This window comes from Crocodylus porosus, unplaced genomic scaffold (genome assembly GCF_001723895.1).
Source record: "Crocodylus porosus isolate Cpor-Errol unplaced genomic scaffold, CroPor_comp1, whole genome shotgun sequence".
Taxonomy (NCBI): domain Eukaryota; kingdom Metazoa; phylum Chordata; order Crocodylia; family Crocodylidae; genus Crocodylus; species Crocodylus porosus.
Genome location: NW_017728912.1, coordinates 12,029,815 through 12,051,151, shown reverse-complemented (window position 1 = coordinate 12,051,151; position 21,337 = coordinate 12,029,815). Strand labels below are relative to the sequence as shown.

The 21,337-nt window shown below is 46.0% G+C and overlaps 1 protein-coding gene across 1 annotated transcript; it reads right to left on the bottom strand.

The window, feature by feature from the left end:
• Positions 1-4,987: 4,987 nt before the first annotated feature.
• MAD2L1 (MAD2 mitotic arrest deficient-like 1 (yeast)) lies at positions 4,988-8,863 on the bottom strand. The gene is made up of 5 exons (XM_019534035.1): positions 8,707-8,863; positions 8,343-8,489; positions 7,322-7,442; positions 6,496-6,599; positions 4,988-5,258 (listed from the first exon to the last, which is right to left on the bottom strand). Exons 1-5 carry the CDS (start codon positions 8,777-8,779, stop codon positions 5,086-5,088), a joined length of 618 nt encoding a protein of 205 aa, XP_019389580.1. The 5' UTR covers positions 8,780-8,863; the 3' UTR covers positions 4,988-5,085.
• Positions 8,864-21,337: the final 12,474 nt, after the last annotated feature.

The following is a 21,337-nucleotide window of genomic DNA, read 5'->3' as shown; positions in this document are numbered from 1 at the left end:
TTGGCCAGTTTTGCCAAGAGGTGATCATGGGATACCGGATCGAAGGCTTTTTTGAAGTCAAGATATATGACATCAATCTCTTCTCCTTTGTTCAGGTGATAGGTCACCTGGTCGTAGAAGGAAATAAGATTGGTCAAGCAAGACCTACCCGCAACAAACCTATGCTGGTTATCCCTTAGGATGTTGGCCTCGGCCAGTCCATTAAGGATGGCCTCTTTAATAAACTTTTCTAAGATCTTCCCTGGGATAGAAGTCAGGCTGTTGGTTCTATAGCTAGCTGGACTCACTTTCCACCCTTTCTTGAAGATAGGCACCACATTGGCCTTCTTCCAGTCTTCGGACACTACACCAGAGCGCCAGGAGTTCTCAAAGATCCGTGCCAGGGGCTAGGCTATGATGCTTGCCAGCTCCTTGAGTATCCTGGGGTGTAGATTGTCAGGGCCGGCTGACTTGAAGATATCCAGCTTCTCAAGATGTTCCTTCACAAGGTCAGCATTAATGGAGGGCAGGGGATCTCCCTCACCTGGATCTCCCTGTCCTGTAGCAGGCATGGGTGTCCCATGGGACTGATGAAAGACCAACGCAAAGTACCCATTTAATAGGCTGGCTTTCTCCTGGGCATCAGTTGTCAGTTGCCCCATCCAGTTCAGCAGGGGTCCAATGTTGCCCTTGCTTTTTCTCCAGCTCCCCACGTATCTGAAAAAGGACTTTTTATTGTCCTTGATGCTCGAAGCTAGTTGGAGTTTAGTTGCAGCCTTGGCTTTCCTGGTTTGTTCCCTATAGGGCCGGACCAGTGCAGAATAATACTCCTTGGAGGTGAATCCTGTCCTCCATCCTTTGTAGGCCTTTCTTTTTAGCCTCAGGAAGTCTGCTAGGTCTCTGGAGAGCTGGGGGGCTGCTGTGCCCTCTTACTGCCTTTCCTCTGAGATGGAATAGACTTAGCTTGTGCATTGAGGAGCAACCACTCTTCTTGAACTCCCCTCTTCCTGGGGCCATGGTCCCTTAGGGCCTGACTGACCAGCCTTCTGAGCTTGTCAAAGTCAGCTTTCCTGAAGTCAAGGACTTCCATGTTGCTGACTGACTTGCCAGCTTATGGCAGATGGTGAAGGTGATCAGTTCGTAGTCGCTATCACCCAGCTTCCCATCAATCACTAGGTCACTGATTAGGTCATCCCCAGTAGCCAGTACCAGGTCAAGCAGCGCTTTGCCTCGTTGGCCCATAGACTTCTTCAGTCAGGTCATCCATGCATGAGAGGAAGCTTTACGACGGCTCGGATTTTGCTGAGTGATCCTCCCACCAGATGTCCGGATAGTTGAAGTCACCCATGACAGCCATGGTCCTGGAGCATGCGGTCTCAGCCACTTCCCGGGCGAACTCCTGGTCAAGCTCAGGACTTTGGGTGGCAGGTCTGTAGTAGACTCCCACTGTTGTGTCCCCTGTGCCGTGTTCCCCACGGATTTTAACCCAGAGGGTCTCCAGTCGTCCACCTTATCACCAAGATCAGCTTGCAGGGACGCATAGCTTTCCTTAACATAGAGAACTACATCCCCGCCCCTTTTAGCTACATGATCTCTCCTGTACAGGGGACAGCCATCAATACCCATGGTCCAGTCGTAAGTGGCGTGCCACCAGGTCTCCGTTATCCATACGATGTCATAATTATTTGCATTGAGCAGGAGGACAAGCTCCTCCTGCTTATTCCCCAAGCTCCTGGCATTTGTGTACAGGCAGGCAAGCGTCCCCTTGGGGGATCTTGCCTTGCCCACAGATTGTACCAGGGCTGGGCTCCTTTAAGGGCCTTGGCCTGCTGGCTTTGCAACGGTTGCTCAGCAGACCAGCAGTGGCAGTAGTCCCCCCTCGTCACCCAACGGGCTTAGTTTAAAGCCTGGTGGAGCAGGTCAGCCAGTCTGGCTTAGAAGAGCCTCCTCCCCAGGGGAGAGAGGTGGAGGCCATCTCTTCCCAGCAGCTCGCTGCCTCTCTTACCAAAGAGCAGGCTGTGGTCATGGAAGCCAAAGCCTTCCCGATGACACCAGCGCTGCAGTCTTTGGTGGACTACGTGGATCCTCCTCTCCCTCCTCAGCCCATAGCCCGAGACTGGGAGGAACACCACCTCTGCCCCCAGACCCTTCAGCTCTGCTCCCAAATCCTCGTGACCTAGCTGGGAGCACTCCGAGCCATGTCATTAGTGCCCACATGAATAAGGAGCAGAGGATAGTGGTCTGTAGGCTGGAGGAGCTTAGGGATCTTCTCTGCAATGTCCTGGATGCAGGCCCCCAGGAAGCAGCAGACTTCCTGGACTAGGGTTGGGGTGGCAGATTGCCCCCTCAGTCCCTCTCAGGGTGGAGTATCCCACAAAAAACACCTTACATTTTGTCTTGGGGAGAGCGGGGGCAGTAGCTGCAGTTGAGCCCATGTTGCCTGTGGGAGCTGGCAACTCAGCAGTCTCTGCTGGAGCAGCAAGAGCTGCTGCTAAGCTCCAGTGGGGCAGGGGCTTTGGTGCGGCGGGCCTCAGGGTCCTTGACCACCTTGGTCCATGCACCTGACTGGACAGAGTGGGAGGTCTCGGAGTCCTCCTTTGTCCTGGAGGGAGACCGCGGTCTACCCTCCGGCTCCCGGGGGAGAAGGGCCTGGCAGTAGGAGTCAATTTCCTGCTCACAGTCCCTGATGGCATGCAGTCTCTTGACTGTGGCCTGGAGCTCCTCCAGGTGGCGTGCCGGAGACCCCAAAAGGGAGCAGACCCCACATGGGGAGGTGGCTATGCTCCCGGCTGCCAGAGCCTGAAAAAGGGACAGGCAGCCCGTGCAGCCAAGAGCCAGGGGCTCCGTCTGCGTGGAACCGGGAACCATGGGCTCTGTCTGGGTGGCCGTCTCTGAGGTGCCGGGGGGTGGGGGGCCGCAGAGCCCAAGGGGACCCTTGGGGTGCGACGCGGGCCCACCGGTGTCATGCCTCTGGTAGGTTGGCTATGGCTGGGATTGTCTACCCTGGGGGGTTTGCAGGCAGGGTCTCAGGCCCTCCCGCACATCCTTCTGCACGAACTCTGTGCTAACTCACGCTCCAGCAGACAAGCGTGCCTGTTTGCAAGGGGAAGCAGCGTGACCACGTAGGCGAGCTCCCCAGGGTAGTTGTCTCTGATATGTCCTCCATAGGAGGTCTATATTGAGCAGATTCTCTTTGGTATTGGGTGGTGGAACCGGAGCGTGCTCCATCCACTCCATGCATTGACCTGGTATTGCAGTGCTTCCAGGACCAGTGCAAAAAAAAAAAGTTTGCACAGCCTGGTTGCGTGGCTCCCTGGGGGGGTGGGCGAAGTAGGGGCCTGGGCGAAGCTTGACCCGTCCTGGCTCCGCTCAGCTGCCTCCTCCCACTCAGTGGAGGGGCTAACCCCCTCCCCCCACGGGCCCCGCTTGGTTCCGGCTATGCTGGGGGTCAGTGGGGGGCTCCACAGCTGCTGGGGGGTGGTCTCTGGGGGGCTTTGGGTGTGCGGCAGGCTTTCACCTGCGCGTCTCTCGCCACTCCAGAGCCTAACTGGGGCTTTTTTTGCTGTTGGCGGGCCCTTTTAAACTGCGTGCATGCTCAGTGGGCCCACTGTTGGGGAAAGCTGCTCGGGCAAAGCGGGGGCCTGCCCTACTGGAGAGGGACTGGTGCCCCCTCCTACCTCTCTCTCTCCCTGGGGGGCTCAGCCAAGTAGGGGCCTGGGCTTGGCTTGACCCGGCCCAGCACCACTCAGCCACCTCCTTCCACTCAGTGAGGGGTTAACCCCCTCCCACCACAGGCCATGCTTGCCTCCAGCTGTGCTGGGTATGGGTGGGGGGGCGGGGGCTCCGCAGCTGCTGGGGGGTCTCTGGAGGGCTTCGGGGGAGCAGAGGCATGGCCGGCTTTCACCCACACTTCTCTTGCCACTCCGGAGCCTAACTGGGGCTTTACTAGTTTTGCTTCCATGTATTCCAGTTACCATGATTTACAACTTTAAAGGCTGGCCCGCAGCCTGCTGAGAACCTATACAAAAGAAAGTGGTTAACCACACTCCTAGAGTATCAGGCTCAAACAGTTTTCTGTGTGATCTGGTGCATTGATCCTGGAAGCAGGATCACTGCAGGATTGAAGATCTTATGTTATACAATCTTCAATTAACTCCTCCTCCACAGCCTGTCCTCCACACCTGTTCTTGTTACAATTCTATAAGATAGAAGCCATTTAGTACTTACTAACCCTTTTTGATGACAAAGCTTGATCTGCATTTAGATTTAAGTAACTGAAGCATCAGGAAAGACAGGCACTTCCCACACACTGCACAAAAGCTAGGTACAAATATTTACATTACAAACTCAAAGCTTTATTTTATAAAACATGAATACAAACATATAAAAGACATTTGACAGACACTGAGGAATTAAAGAGCAATTATTACCCCAAATCATTGCATAGGTTAGAGAACAATGATTACTCTCTCAGAGCTTTCTATGGTAGGAGGATCAACTGGACAGTTTTACCAAGAACAGAGAGACAGGAACAGCAAGAACTTTACAAAAGATGTTTACAAGGTATGTATCCCAGGCCATCTCTGATAGTATCAGTATTTGCAATCATTTGCCAGAAACACTTTCCACCCCCCATAGGCAAGTAAGAATGAATTTTCAGAAATCTATTAGAAGTGTATGTTTCATTTACTACAACATGCTACTGAAGATTGCTGTCAGTCAGATGCCACTTCTTTTTAAAATGAAGTGAATCATAATATACTGAAGACAGTTTAGAGGGGCTAAGTTGATACCGCTCTGGGCAGTCTAACATACACTGAACAGTGTGCACCAAAATTAAATAAGAATTTCATGTGACTAGTAATTGTTAGTAATATGATAAGAATATTATATTACTAATAATTACTACATTATTAAATCCTCTAACCCGTTCCAAGGTTTGACAAGTATGACACCAGCACAGTATTAACATGAATAAACGACTGCTTTGTGCTGTTATTCTAATTCCAAACTGAGATACAAAATATAGAAACCCTATTAAGGATGCAGTTACCGTTCATATTGGCAGCTTTTAAAGACCTTTTATAGACATCAACATTTCCCTAATTAAGGAAAGGAATCCTTTTTGTAGGCCACAATGCTATTTACTTTGTGGATAGTGGTAGTGAAGGAACGAAGACGCACCTCTTCTGAGTTGGCAATAAATTGTGGTCCTGATTCTTCCCATTTTTCTGGTACTACCAAATCTTTATCTGTGTAAATCAGTAAATCAAAGGCACCTGTAGGTAAAAGGTAAGCAGTGAATGGTTATGTATATTTCAAACAGACTGTTAATTTGTACAAGATCTATTCTAACTTGTGAGAAGGGCTGCTTTCCAAAAACTTCCCCTAAACCCTACTTCACCATGTCCCACTCCATCAAGCTAAAAATAAAACAGCATGAACTGTTTAATCTCAACTTCCCCTCGTATCCGTAACCATTTTGATCTTTTGTTTATCCTGAGGACCAACAGCCTGATATAAGAAGTCTTCAAAAAGGAGCTAAGCCTTTAAATTTTTTTTTTTAAAGGTAGGAAGACTCTTAGCAGTTGAGAAAAATGGATTCCTTGTGCAATAGTTACTATAGTGCACACAGTAGCAGGTTTGAAGTATTTATTTAAAAAAAACAACTCTGTTTTACTCTGTATACAAGTCATATCAATGTTAAACTATGTAGGGCCGATTTGCTTAACTTTTTTGCTATGGTGAGACCAGTTATTTTTCAGTTACCTTTTGCAAAGGGTAGGTTGAAGTAACTCAACCCTAAGGCAGACTGCTACTTGCAACCCTGCCATCCCCAACACTGAATGTCCCTGAATATCACTGGCCCAGTGCTGCCCACCAGGTTTGGGAAATCTTATGCCCTCTTATTGTGCCCTCCCTTGCCACTACACACTCCCAATCCCCAGATAAATGTGGATCTGGCAGCAAGCTTGCAGTAGGATGGTGCAGACTAAGGGACTTCTGGTACTTTGTTCAGTGTGTGCCCCTGAATATTTTTTTTAAAATAATGCTGCCAATTCCCACCCCATGAACCTGATTGGGCTGGATCTGGCCCACAGACCATTGGTTGCCAGCCACAGCAATAAGCAACTATGCTTAAAATGTTTTTAAAGTAGTTCAGAATTACATTCCACCCTCTTTGAAAACTCATTTTACTAGAAACAGGTTTATAAATATCTCACTTAATAAGTCTGTCTTCTACTAAAATGATTCTAAGATCCCCAAAACGTAACCGCACATGTAAAATACTGGAAGTTTAAAACATTTAAACATGTATCCATCCTGTACACAGTTGAAGAAGAAAGAACTCTACTCAAGTGATTTTTTTTTAAATATCCTTGGCTTCAAAAAGCAGGAGTACTTAGTATTTAAATCTATATATAGTATATTATTCAGATTGGAGGCTGGCAATCTCATGTCAGGGATGAGTTGTTCACTCTGGCCTGAGTAAATACAAAAATTCAGACTACTCACAAGAGGTTTCCAATAAAGGCAGAAAAGTTACAGTGGCAGTTATCTGTCTGATAACTGATCGAATTTCATCCTGAATAGCTTTCTGAGACTTATCCCTTGGTGCACTACAAGAGAAACAAGAAGTTCTTTTAACAGAGAAGAAAGCAGGCTTTTGTTATAAATGGAAAGTTTCTCCAAATACAGTTTTATCTTTAGCATAAGTTGTGAAACAGTTTCTGTTTCAAAAACTGGAAGTCTCAATGGGATAAACAGTGTAACAAAACAGTCTGGATGATCAGGATTTGAAAAATTCAGTCAAAGTCTTTTTTAAATTTTAGTACTGCTGTGTGGTGTTATACAGTGTTTGTAGTTTTAAGCCCTGCTCTGAATCTCCCTGCAATTTTGAGTTAATATGATAATGTTCCTAGCAAAGCAACTAATATCAAATAGAAGAAGCATGATGTAAGCAGAGGAGCAGTTAAATGCATTAATAATTTTATAATACTGAAAAAGGTTCCCAACACAAAAATCAACAGAAAATTCCATTGTTAGTGGCTTGCACTGCAGGTATGAATTACACATGCATCCATGATCAAATTGTTTCATTTGGTTTAAAACATATAGAATATTTACTAGTGAAGTATAATTACCTTCAGATACATGTTTCCCCACCACCCAGATGCTTTAAGAAATTGACACAGACATCTTGAAACAAAAGTGCAAAGAAAATGCATTCACTCTGGCACTTCAATATATGAAGGAAAGAGCTCACTCCTGCATTAGTTGTCTGTCAGAGGGGCCAGCAGGAAGGGCCAAGCTTTGTAATGGTGCAGTTCATTATATTTACCTCTCATCTTTTGCAGTTTTGTCACACTCTATGTCAAACTGCCACCGCTCGAGGACCTCGTTGCTTTCAATACTAGAGATGACCACCACCAGGCGCTGTACTGAACACTTGTACAGCCAGTCTGGAAATAGGAGAAAAAGCTATCAGAAAAAGAGACCCTCTAAGCCAGCAAAAGGCAGTGCTTAAGTAGATGAGACTTTATCAGCCCTGAATTAATACTTGGGCAGTTTACAAAGCAAAATACTGATACTGAGAAGCCTCAATTTAAAATTAACTCAGCAGCTAATTGAAAAGGTGGAGTAAAAAAGGTAAGTGTCAGTGAGGGAGAAGGTCAAACTTAAAGGGCAGGATGAACAGGGTTTTTAAACCCAGATTTAGGCTGCTCCTAACTGATGCGAGTCAAAACCAGGAAAAAGAGCAACTGTGTAAAAACAGACCTTGCGTTTATCCCATTCTGATGGTCCTGCATCAAACCAGACACAGGGCAGCCTTTACCCAGGCAGCTTGACTGGCAAGTCATTGGAGCTGTCCTGGGATTGCAGATGGGGGGATTTGAACATTGTGGCTCCCAGCAAACCCTACAAAGGTGCATTAAATGCCTGTTTCAACTGGGGCTAACCAGCCCCGGATTAAACCTGTTATCCGTTTTCAGCCCGTCGAATCCTGGGCTAACCAAGGAGAAACCCGACCTCTTGTTTTTAGCCATGGCTCCTCCCGTGACTCACTCCAAACCCCTGAATGGATGCAAATCCTGCTCCTGCTATGGGGGCATTTCAATCTTGCCTGTCTCGCTGGTGCAACACAGGCGAGAAACATCAGCTCCTTCACCCCGGGCACCTTCTCAAAGCTCATCTTCGCATTACCCAAGCTTGGGCAGCAAACCATACTCACAACTGTTCAGTGAGCTGAGGTTGCAAAGGTGAGCCGGGAACAAGGGCCCACCGGGAGAGATGGCAGCAAAGCTCAGCCCAGCCCCGCCCGGAGTCTACTCCCTGTTCTCTGCCCCACCCCACACACACACCTTTGAGCTGGTCCACGACGCTGCATAGGTAGCGCTGCAGCTCGGGGTCGGCAGTGACGAGCAGCGTGAGGCCGTACTGCTGAGCACGGGTGAAGGTCTCGGGCGGGTAGATGCCGCGCTGGTACAGGATGCTGTTGATGCCGTAGGCTGCCGCGCATACGCCGGGGGAGACAAGAGGGGGGACAGGTGAGCAGGTGACCGAGCCCCTCTCCCCCTACTGCGCAGACGCGGCCTGGCTCTGTCCCTCCCCCGCCCCACGAGATCGAACATGGCGGCGGGGGGACACCGGAATGTCCTGATGCCCCCTCGCCCCCGCGCGGGCAGTGACGCCCGCTCTTCCCTCCCGGCCCCGGGGACTCCTCACAGAAAAACTCGGCGACGATGTCGGCGCTGCCCCGCAGGGTGATCCCCTGCTCCCGACTCTGCTGCTTGGCCATGGGCGTGCGTCCCCGCCACCCGCTTCAAATTGAGCCCCGCCCCCAAGACGCTGCACTCACGCATGCGCACACGCTCGCCAAGCCACCGCCCCTCACTTATGCCTTTCTCCTCAGCGCATGCGCAGGGTTTTCTGCTTCACTGCGCATGCGGGACAAGTTCCCCTGCCCCTCTGTGGGATTGGGCGGGACGAGCCGGCTGAGTGCCCTTCCGTTGGCCGGCGGGGTCGCCAGCTCGGGGTTGTCAGAGGGAGCGTGCCTGGAAGTGGTAAGGCTAGGGCCTTATCCTGGCAATAATGGGGGACGGTGTGCATGCACATGCTATAAAGTATGTGCGTGTTTAGCAACAAGAGTGCTCTCTCCGTGTATGCGTTTCTTGAACCTTTACCTTGTTCTTGCCTGACTCTTTCCTTGCTCCTCCCTGATCCCAGCTATGCCATGGTTTCTGCCCCTGCTGTGTTTCCTTTCTGCTCTGGTCTACCATCTGCCCTGGCCACTTTACTGCCTTAACCCTTGGCCCCAGGCCTTCAACTGCAAGAGATACTCGGGGTGACTCCAATCTGCCTATAGTAACTTGCTAAGTGACTGCCCCTGGCTCCACTGATCCTGGCAAACATGACACCAAAAGACCAGGGTTCCTTGCCAGTGGCAAAGCACAGGGCTTTTTGAGGAGAAACTTCAAATCGGAGAGTATAAGAACATAAAGTGGCCAGACAATGGAGAAGGTGTATATCACTTATATTTGATAGACTGCTCTGACCTCTCCTTTCACAGTATATGATGAAGTGTGCTCCGTCTCATGAAAGCTTATGCATCTCTGATTTAATTAGTTTATAAGGTGCATGGCTACCTTGCCTTCCATTTAAGAGACCACCAAAGGGTAGGTAGGATGCCACAACAAGCTCAACAAGAAAATACGGTTATGGAGGAACAGATTTGTTAAAGCCTTGAATGAGGCGAGCCATAGTTTCTATCCTACACAATAGCAAATAAAGAGCCATTGAGTAAACTGAAAGAAATATCCTCTAATATAATTTATAATTACGAAAGATAAGTCCAATGACTCCAAGTCAATATACTAAAATTCCTTTGAATGTGTGTGTGTGTGCAGGGGTGGGGGAGGGAATAAGTGTTCTTTTCTTCAAGGGATTTTTCTGAAGTGGTTAGAATACACTTACTTTGTTTCTGTTTTGTACTTGGCCTTCAAATAATTGAACTAGATCACCCTTAATAAAATCATTTTTAAGACAAGGGTATTTTTAAAACTTACTTTTTACTTTGGAATGCAGTTATGGCTTATGAATTTATAGTTGAGTCTGCTTAACTAGGCTCACTGGAGTACTCTTCCTCAAATCAAGAGATAACATCCATGAATCTGAAGCTGCAGAGCATTTTTTCATTTAGTTTTTATTCTGGCAAAAAATCCCATTTCCATTATTGATACAACTTTTGCAACTAGAAACTGCTAATAAGACATTAAAGGCATGTGCATTATGATTATTATAAATGGGGGTAGAGGCATGTGTTCTTTCTAACTAGGTCTTTGGTACGACAGGAAGGTATGATAGCCTTTCATACTGCTTGTGTTAGTGAAGGATATAAAAACCTAAAGTTCAGGCATTCAGTAGAAGAAAGTCTTGCTTTCTTAAATACAGCAGAATGAAATACATGCCACTTTCAACCTACAGTCATTCTGAAGGGATTGTTCACTTTTCTTGACTAAGTTCCCTTCTAATTTTAGGTGCTATAGGAAACTTCTCCTTAGGAGCATAATTTTGCTTGCTCCTTCCTTTTTAATATAAGGGTGTTGGGCACGTATCTTTTTGAGTTTCTTTATGCCTTTCATGAGTAGGCTCCTTGGTTTTTCATACATTTGTATGACTGCATACTGTTAACAATTGTCCATTCTGTGTTACATTTATTACAGTTAATATTTCTACAAAATAATTATGTCCACATTTTGATATTTGGAAACTGGTACATATCAAAACTGCCACTGACCAAAAAATATAGGATCAGTTAGTCATCTGATCAGCAGAAGTTTACCAATAAAAATATGTCAAGTACATGTCTGCATCTGTGCAAAATCCAGTATTTCAAATGCTATTTTCTATTGTGTGATGCATCAAATATACAGTATTTTCATTTAAGAACTCAATATGTACATATTTCTTTCTAGAATGTAAAACAGCAATAGCTACAGCCAACTTTTGAGTTTTGATAACCAGTTAAGAGTTTGAGGATACACCATACAAAGTTCTCTAGGAAAGGAATATATTGAGCAGCCATATACTTTATGATTAACTGTGTGAAGCAGAATTTCACATAGTTGGGTTTCTTTAAATCATCGCTCTTACAAATGCACATCTGCTGTGTGACGTCCTGATGCAGTAAGTTACCTTGGATCTATTTGACCACAAGAAGTCTAACCCCTCAGTTAGAGCAAAATTACAGAGATTTTGAGATAAGATATCATGTCATATAAGCTTAGCAATTCATCTCACAGCGATTAGTATGGGAGGTCCTAGAGGCACATAATTACCAGAGGTATCCAAACTTCACCAAGTGGCATTCAGTGTCTAACACATATGGAAGAGGTTCGCAACCTTTTTAGATTCAAGGCACCCCTCAGAAAATGTCACCTCTAAGCTTTCATTTAGTTTTTCACTGTAGAAAAATATTAGAGCAAAGAACTCAGAAAAACCACAACTGGTCAAAAAGATTTTATATTTGAAGAGATTCCTATTTGAAATCGCTGGGTTTAGTTTGTGAATCGTGTATTTGCACATGGAACAGCGCTAATATCATTCAGCATTCCATGGCACCCTTAGAAAGATCTCATAGAATCCCAGTTGAGAACCACTGCCATAGCATTTTTCATAGAGTTCCTCTATGCCTGGTCCCTTAGCCATTAACACTATTTCCGTGTGTGGATGTGCTTCTTTCCCCAAACCATCAATTTACCTTGCATTACAGTATATTTTAGCTCAATAAATCTATCTTTTATTTGACATGTCAGCTTCTAATTTAAATTTAGGATAAATAAGAACATGTAATCTAATTTTTCCCTTCATTTTGCAAAGTTTTCCTATTTTTTTTATTTTTCTTAATACTTTTTAACTTGCGTTACTTTTTGCTGTCAAATGACCCTTCTTTTTGAAAATGTTAAGTTCTTTCAAGTGCAATTAATTTAGTCCTTTGTTGATGGCAGCATGCCCTATGTTTGTACATCAGAATCACATTTTCAGCTTCCATTTCTTTTGATGAAATGATTTTTTTTCTGATGCTAGGCACCCTTTTAATGGGGTATAAGCTTGGGTGCTTGATATAAACAGAAGTTTCTGCTGCCTTCTTTGAGTAAGCTCAGAGCAGGTGACATCACTATTGCCTTCGTTAAAAAAAATTAAAATAATTTCCATCATACTTGACCTCTCTACTCTTCTCTCCCTTGTCTTCATGGCTTCATCAGAACATTCTTCCCATTTTAATATTGGCTTCTGCTACAAACTGAACCTGTTTTTAGGTAAGCATGCCTTTTATAGCATCTAGATCTACAGCTCAGAAGGCTTCACAATTGTTCTTTCATTAGAGCTCCATGTATTTATGCATTCTGTGGAAACAGAATAATAGAAAGTAGGACTGGATGGGACCTTGACAAGTCCTTTAGTCTAGGGCTCTCTAACTTCTATGTGGCTGTGGGCCACACATCTCCTATGCCCCATGCTGCACATTTCCATGTGGGTATACATCACCATGGGTGCCTCCCTCTCTGAATCATGTCAGCACTCCCAAACCTTACACACTGTGTCACGTGCTCCCCTGCCATGCCATGTGCCTTCCCACCAGTGCACCTTTTATGACCAGGTCACACACTGCCTTGACACAGGAGCGGAAGCCGATGTCATCTACCTGGATTTTAGGAGGGCCTTCGACACAGTTTCATATCCTTTTCTCATAGGGAAGCTAACGGGCTGTGGAGTAGATCACTCAGGTGGGTGGCTAACTGGCTTAGGGACTGTACCCAGAGAGTGGTGGTTGATGGGTCATTTTCAACCTGGAAGGAGGTAGGCAGTGGGGTCCCACAGGGTTCGGTCCTTGGGCTGGTATTATTTAATATCTTCATCAGTGATTTGGATGAGGGTGTGTTGAGCACCCTCTCCAAGTTTGCAGATGATACCAAATTATGGGGTAAAGTTAATATACCAGAGGGCAGGGAGCAGTTACAGGCTGACCCAGACAGGTTAGATCAATGGGCGGAACGTACTAGGATGCAGTTCAACAAAGATAAATGTACGGTACTCCACCTAGGAAGGAGGAATCCCCAGCACACCTACAGGTTGGGGGATGTCCTCCTCAGCTGCACAGAGGCTGAGAGAGATCTTGGAGTCATAGCTGAGTCCAAGATGAACATGAGCCGGCAGTGCAATGAGGCCATCAACAAAGCCAATCACACATTGTTGTGTATTAGCAGGTGCGTGACCAACAGATGGAAGGAGGTGATGCTTCTCCTCTATGCAGCACTGGTCAGGCCACAGTTGGAGTACTGTGTCCAGTTTTGGGCACTGCACTTCAAGAGGGACACGGAGGATCTGGAAAGGGTTCAGAGGAGAGCCACCTGCATGATTAGTGGTCTCTGTGAAAGACCCTATGAGTAGAGATCTGGATCTCTTCAGCCTATACAAAAGATGGCTGAGGGGTGACCCTGTGGCCGCCTATACATTTATCAGGGGGGGACAACAGGGAATTGGGGATGTGCTGTTTACCAGAGCACCTCAGGGAGTAACTAGGAATGATGGATGCAAACTAGTGGAGAGTAGATTTAGATTAGACACTAGGAAGAATTTTTTTACAATAAGGGTGGCCAGAAATTGGAACGGGCTTCCAAGAGTGGTGGTGCTATCAAATAACTTGGAGGTCTTCAGGAGGAGGCTTGATAATCACCTGGCTGGGGTTGTCTGACCTTGATCCTGTTTCCTGCCGGGGTAGGGGGTTGGACACAATGATCCACTGGATCCCTTCAGACTCTATGAATCTATGAATCCATACTGATTCTCCCATACTCTGTGAGATCTCCAGGTCCTCAGCTGTAGGGGTCCTCAGCCCCACAGGTCCCATTGTTCCCACTAGGGATAGGCAGAAGAAGCTGAAGCTCTGGTCAAAGTGGCAGTAGCTAGAGCAGTGGAAGGGAGTGGTGCCTGGAGCAGGAGCCTAGAGGGAACAGGAGGTGAAGCATAGGTGGCGGAAGACTGGGCTAACGGCTTAACCTCCAAAATGCGGAGCAGCAGGTAGGGCTGCAAGGCAGCCCTGCTGTGAGCTCCAGGCAGCTGCAGACAGGGTATGGACTGTGGAGGAGTGCACACACAGCCAGGATTGCAACCTGGTGTGTGGATCATTGGCTGCCTAGCATGGCAGGCAAATACCAGTGTACTCTGTTAAGGGAAAGGGGCTGGGGGTATGTGTGTGTTCAGATTGAGGCCTCCGTGGTGAGGAAGGGAGTGGGCCACAGGCAGGGGCTTGGGTCAATGGGGCCCAGGTGGCTTGTCCAGGGGTGAGGGGGGGATCCTGCTGCTGTGTGCACCCGAGTGGTGGCCCAGGAGGCACATGCTCCCCGATCTGTTGGCAGGGCGAAGGTGGCTGCTGCTGCACTCTGGGCTTTGCATGCCACTGCGGCTGCCCCAGGAGTGGCATGACGCCACGTGCCTGCCACTGCTGGGCTGCACTGCGTCCCCTGCTCTCCTGGCAGTGGGATGCACGTGGCATTGCGCTGCTCCTGGGGCAGCTGGAGTGGCTTGCAAAACCTAGCGCACAGTGGAATCTGCCTCAGCTCCATGCACAGATGGCGAGGGAGGATGTGCCCCCTGGGCCTCTGCCTAGGTGCGCACAGTTGTGGGAGCCCTGCCACACCCCAGGATGAGCCACCTGGCCTCCAATTGTCTCACCACCTGGCCCATCTGAGGCCCTACTCACTCCAACCCCTGCCTCTACCCCTTGGTCTACCATGTCCCCCCCACCTCCAGCCCCTACACCCTCCCCCTGCCCCTTCTGCCACAGACTTACCTGCTAGGCTGGGGGGGGAGAGGGTGAGCACACGAATGCAGATGTGTACATGCGTTCAGCCCCCCATAATAATTTTTTCCCCCTCTGCCTATGAAGAGAAGGCAGCACAAATTAACCCCTTGGTGGCCACATATAACCCTAGGCTCTGATTTAATCAATCTTCTTGTTCCAAGACAGGATTGGTCCTTAAAATAACTCAGCTGTTACCAGGATACACTAGAAATAAAGTGTGAAAGGTGCATTACTTCTTGGTAAACCTGTTGTTTTGCAGAAGTAGGTACCAACAATGTTATATAGTTTCCGGTTACAGCAAAGCACAATAATTATGACAGCTCACTAATACCTGGACTTTTCTGTGTTGCAACTGAAGGCCATTCATTCAGTTCTCCTGCTCCACCTCTCTCTCCTCAGTTACCTAAATAGTGGGTATTATATTTTACTCTTCAGTCAAAAACTAAGGAAATTAAGCACTAAGTGTGAAATTCTGTACTTTCTGACATATATTACTGGTTCGATTTCTGTTGATATAACTTAATTTTATTGCGGTTTGTTTTTGAAAGGTCCCCTTTGTAAAACGGGATAAGTATCAGTACAATATATCAATAATCAAAATAGTTTAAACAATTATATTTCTGTTTTAGTTGGCTAAAAGTATTTTAACAATATAAATCATGGGCTATTATTCTAACTCATTTAATCTAGTGCTCTTTCACCTACAATTTTCTAAAGAACAAGTAAAGCTTTAAACAAATACTGTAAACCTGTGGGGGGAAAAAGAAAGTTGGAAATAAGTTCAGAGAAAGCTATATGGATCCAACAGATATTTCTCCTTTATCTATAGTTCCTCTGATTAAATGAATTAGGTATGATTACCTGAATCCCAGTGTTTTCTTTATAAAATTTCCCCATACCTTGAATAACAAAGCATGCCATAAAAAAAGAAATCTGGCTTTTTAATTCAATCTGTTTAATTAAGTTTTTAACTTAAAAGTTAGTATATATACACCATACCAGATTTTTTTTTTTTAATTTTAGCTTTAATATTCAATTATGCAAGTAGCTCTGCAGTTGTTTTCTAAACCATATTCAACTGACTATCTGGGCCTGGTAGGAAGAAATTGATTTGGGGCTTAAGACTAACCCAATGAAAACCTTACATTGATTGAAGAAGCAGTTTACTTCACAGTGAAATAATTTTATTTATGTTTTTGAAAACTGTATTTATTACCGATGCACAACAATTACCAGCTGTTTTCTTTACCAAAGGCATGTTTCTGTGTCATTCAGAAATAATCAAATAGGGTTGGGTGTTTTTTTGGGTTTTTTGTGTTGGCTTTGCTTCCGAACTACCAGAAGAGGGCACTGTTTACATGTGAAATCTATGCTCTTTCCTTTTGGACTTGAAATAATTTTTTTTCACCCCTCAATATGTACTTTAAATTTGTTTTAGGTAAGTGGTTTTTAATACATGAGAAGATTATCAAGGAAATATTTAACTGAAAATTGAACACTGAAAATTCGGCATGGGGAACATAATCTATATGTAGATAATACATATTATTTTAATTATGGCTGTTTAATTATGGTGCTTTCCATGTCCATCACTATGCCCAGTATATTTAACCTTTACTTTTTCCCCTCAAGTAAATATTTTTTAGTAGTGCAAACTGTTGCCATTCCAGCTGATATCCAAGCATGAAATTCTCCTTTCTTCAACTCAAATTCACTTAATTTTTCAAAAAGAATTACTGTGTAGCACACTTGCCTTTTGGAGCTTCAGTTGAGTCCCAGGCTTGAAATCTTGCTGTTCTGATTGGTGGAATTCATCTCCCAATCAGGAGGCAGCAGGGAGTTCAGTCACGCCCCTTTCCTGAGGGGAGGGGGAGAGGAGTACCCCCCCTTGTGGACCTGATTGAAGAGTGCAACACTCAGGTGCGGAAGACTTCAGGGGCGGAGTCCTGGAGCATATAAAAGGAGCTGCGTGCTGAGCATGATGGGAACACATCCAGGAGAGTGAAGAGAGAAGAGCGGGGCTTAGAAGAGCTGAGGAGAGCTGCTCAGCAGGGGGAAGCAGTAGCCCAGAAGTGCCCCTAAAGACTCCCATCAGCAGGGAACGGCAGACGGCTCCAGCAGCTAGGCTCTCAGTGTGCAGCATGGCACACAGCATCGAGACCCTGGGAGCTGCATGAGGCAGCTCAGGTCTACATAATGTGGTGTGCAGCCAGAGACACGGTGCACAGGCCAGTGCATGGAGTAGGATCTTTAGGAGCACTTGGGCAGCTCATGTCCTCAACCCCTGAAATGAGGCTGGGAGCTCAGTGCAGGAGGCACTGCATGGAGGGTCCAGGAGCGGATCGAGCCTGGTGTAGCATGAGGCAGCCCAGGCCTCTGACCCATAGCAAAAGGTTGAGTCCAGAGAGCTAGACGGTGATAGGGCTACTGAGCCAGCCGACAGGGCCAAGCCAGAGGCCCCAGAAGTCCTGCATGGAGGAGCCCTGTTTCAGGGGACAGCAACCGCTCCCCCCCCCCCGAAGCCCACTGCAGGCGAGAGAGCAGCCTCGTTCAGAGGATGAAGACCACCCTCCAGGCCTGGGAGCCATGAGTTTCAGGGAAAAGAGTCCCACAGGGGAGGGGGAGTTCTCCCATCATTAGTTAAGGGCTCCTGAAAGGGGAGGTCCCACTGAGACGGCCCTCCTAAAGTTACCAGCTTCTTTGTAGGGCTTGGAAAAAGCTCAAGGGCATTGGGGTTTCCCCTTGGGATTGAGTTTATCTTTGGGGTTTATCTGTTTCAGATCAGATACTTACCTGTGACTTACCTGTATTTGGAGCACTGTATAAGGTTTTATTGCATTTATCCAGAGGGTATTGTTTATGTTACTGGTTTAGATATCTTATAAATATATGTACAATTGTACAATTGTACATATATTTATATCCATGTTCCCTTTCCTTATGATAAGTTACTGTAAATAAATGTGTATATAGTTAAGTCCCCTGACTGTCCTGGCCTGGATCTATAGGGACAGAGGAAAACTGAGCAGTCTGCAGTTCCCACCCCACAGCATACCTGGCAGGGAGCAACTGGCCAGGAGATAGCTGTTTCCTGGCTGGGGCTGGGAAACTGCTCTCTGCCCCTGGGGGGCTGCCTGCTGCTGGGGGGAGGACAATGTCCCCTGTCAGGGACCTCCTGGCTCCAGCACCCCAGGGCCAGGGGACTTGGAAAGCACTGCAGAGGTAGCAGCAAACTAGCTACTGGCTGCCCCACTGGCAGACTGGGGCACGGGGCTGGGACCTGCCCCTGACTGGGACAATTCCCAGACCCTGCTCTGTAATCACAGGTCAGGGGCTGGGAAGCCTCACTCCACTTCATGATCACTGAGCTTGGTGAGGAACAGGCTGGGGAGTTTGTTCCCTGCTCAGCTTCATGATCATGGAGCTGGGTGGGAACAGGCTGGAGAAGTTCCCCAGCCTCCATCAGCAGGGAGCTCCCAGCACCAGCTCCATGACCATGGGCCTGGCACTGGGAGATCTTTATCTCCCAGTGCAAGCTGTGGGACTGCAGGGCTGGTGCTAAGAGATCCCATCTCCCAGCTCCAGTTCTGCAACCGCAGGGCCAGCACCAGGTGATCCGTATCCCCCAAGCCTAACCTCTGGGGCCACAGAGCTGGCGGGGGGAGATAAGGATCTCCCAGGCCCCTGCTCTCCAATTGCGATCTTGGAGCAGGGGGTTTGAGGCTCCCTGCTGCTGGGCAGTGGTAGAGCCCGTACTGGTAGCAGGCAGCTCCTGGGGGCAGGAAGCAATCTCCTGACCCCTGGTGGCCAGCTGACTGGGAGCAAATGTGCTCCCAGTCAGGCATCTAGAGGAGTGCTACTGAGCAGTAAGTAATTTCAAATAAATTTGCTACTTGCATTGCAAGTAGCAAATTTACTCATGAATACTGAGCAGTTTTACTCAGTTTACTAAGCAGTAAGTGTGTGCAAGTGTAGACACACATGCTCACTGTGTAGTAAACTGCTACTGCACAGTAAAGCGTCTCATATAGATGCACTCACTGTTAGTATTTTTCTTAGGAGCAGGATCTTAGTTCACAATTCAAGCCCGCTGAGACTGGCGCTTAACTGGCCTTTTGTTGGCAGTTGTGATACTCATATTATCATTTGTAAATTTAAAACTCCCATTGTTGTGGTTTGGATAAATGATTTTCACCTTACATCACATTGAAAAGTCAGCATCCATGGCAAAATGCACATTTCATTTAAGAACATGAGAAAAATATGACAGAATTTGGCCAGCTGTGGGTGCAGATGCATAGGCTACGTTGAAGTACCTATAATATCACTGCAAGGTCATTCAGTGGAGTAGCATGCAATCTCTGCTTATGGATCACCATTTCCTATTTAGTTTGTATATTACTGAAATATATTTACTGAAATTAAATGGTATAAAGTAAATACTGCTACTCACTTGAATTATATTCCTTTCAGCACTTTCTTGTGTCTTCCAGAGAAAACAAAAATAAAGGGAAATATAATGCTTCATGTGGTGTTTGAAACTATAGAGTAGTTTAAGGATGCTAAAAAATGTTGTTATATGTTGGCCCATTAATGGTTGGTTAATGAACCATATGAAAAATTCTGATCTTTATTTTTAACTTTGGTTTCTGTCACACTAAAACAAATTTAAATGTTGACAGTTACAAAGAGGACTGCCAGGTAGTGCAGGAATCACATTTCAGTGTCTGGCAAAGCAAAATATTAATGGGCTGTTTCTACCTTGAAAACATATCAGTGTTGTATAATGTCATGCTATAGAAGAAAAGAGTAATGTTCTATCCTTTGGAGTAAAGTTCTTTAAGTCAATCACAAATACGCATTTGAAGACTGGTAATTTGAAAGGTGGGTGTTAATCTGGTTTATGTTGGCTCCCAAGCGCTTCTCACATTTGAAGTTTTCCTACTAAAATAAGTACAAGTAAATAACATTGGGCTGCTTTGAAATCATTCAGGCTTTGTGACTTGCTGTATCTCAGTTTATCACTAAATTCAAAACTGTCCTTTTATAAAGAGCATTAGAAATAGTAAGGGGTGTAGGTTGTAGTTGAAATAGTAATGCCTAGATAGACCCTTTGGAAATGGTTAGAAAGCCTGTTCTGTTTTTAAATATCAGAAGAGGGTGGGTGTGGGGAAGAAATAGAGAGGCTAGCTAATGGATTAAATGTGTTTTGATATAATACACAGATTTCTAAGTGACTTCAAATATTTTATTACCACTTCAATTTTAATGTGTCAGTTCTGGTAATTCTGTCATGATGGCAGTGTTGAACTCCATTGCTTTTCATTGGTGATATTCTCAATGACTAAAGGGAATAATATTGTATCTTACCTAAGATACCTACATATCTTACCGAAGATATCTACTACATCTAATTCTGGGCTCCACAGTTCAAGAAGGATATGGAGAAGCTTGAGAGAGTCCAGAGGAGAGCCACATGCATGATTAGAGGGCAAGAAAAAAGGCCTTATGAAGACAGGCTGTGAGCTATGGGACTTTTCAGCCAGGAGAAGCACAGGGTCAGGGGAGACTTGGTGGCAGCCTGTGAGTACATAAGGGGTATGCATCAGGATCTGGGGGAACATTTGTTCACCAGAGCGCCTCAAGGGATGACAAGGCCCAATGGTCATAAACTCCTTCAAGACCATTTTAAGCTAGACATAAGGAAAAACTTCTTTACTGTCTGAGCCCCCAAGGCCTGGAATAGACTCCCTCCAGAGGTGGTGCAAGCACCTACTCTGGACTCCTTTAAGAAATGTTTGGATACTTATCTTGCTGGGGTTCTTTGACCCCAGCTGAGTTCTTGCCCCTGGGGGAGGGGGCTGAACTCGATGATCTTCTGAGGTCCCTTCCAGCCCTAATGTCTATCAAATCTATGAAAAATCTAGAGTGGTGTTACATAAATACATAGAAAGGTAGATGATTGATTTTTTGCATCATATACTCATGAAACTTCTGAAAACAACAAAATTGGGGGCTCCCTAGGTTTCACTTGCAAACCACAGAATTAAGTAGAATAGTGTTGTGGTCTATTTTGTAAAAACTGAATTGCTGTGCTTCTGGAATAGGGGAAATGTTAGGGAATTCGTTCATGAAAAAAGGATATCTGTTTTCCTTCCTTTTGTCCCTCAACATATGCCTTCTTCTTCTGATTTAGCAAGGATTCTCAAAGTATCATGGTAGTAACAGGCTAATTTCCAAGTAGCTTCCTAAAAGAACTCTGGCATAACAGAATGAGATGCAGACACCAGGTATAAACTAAAGCAGCTGTAACTTTATTAACATGTTAATTCAGACAAATGTGTAATGTTCAGGAACCAGAATCCTAACCTCTAATTTATTTAGATGTAACAGATCAAGTGGGATCATAAACAATGGCTCTAAAGTTCCTGCATCATCCAGAAAGGATTTATAATTTGCAATCCCACACAAATTGTTTCATGATCCTACATC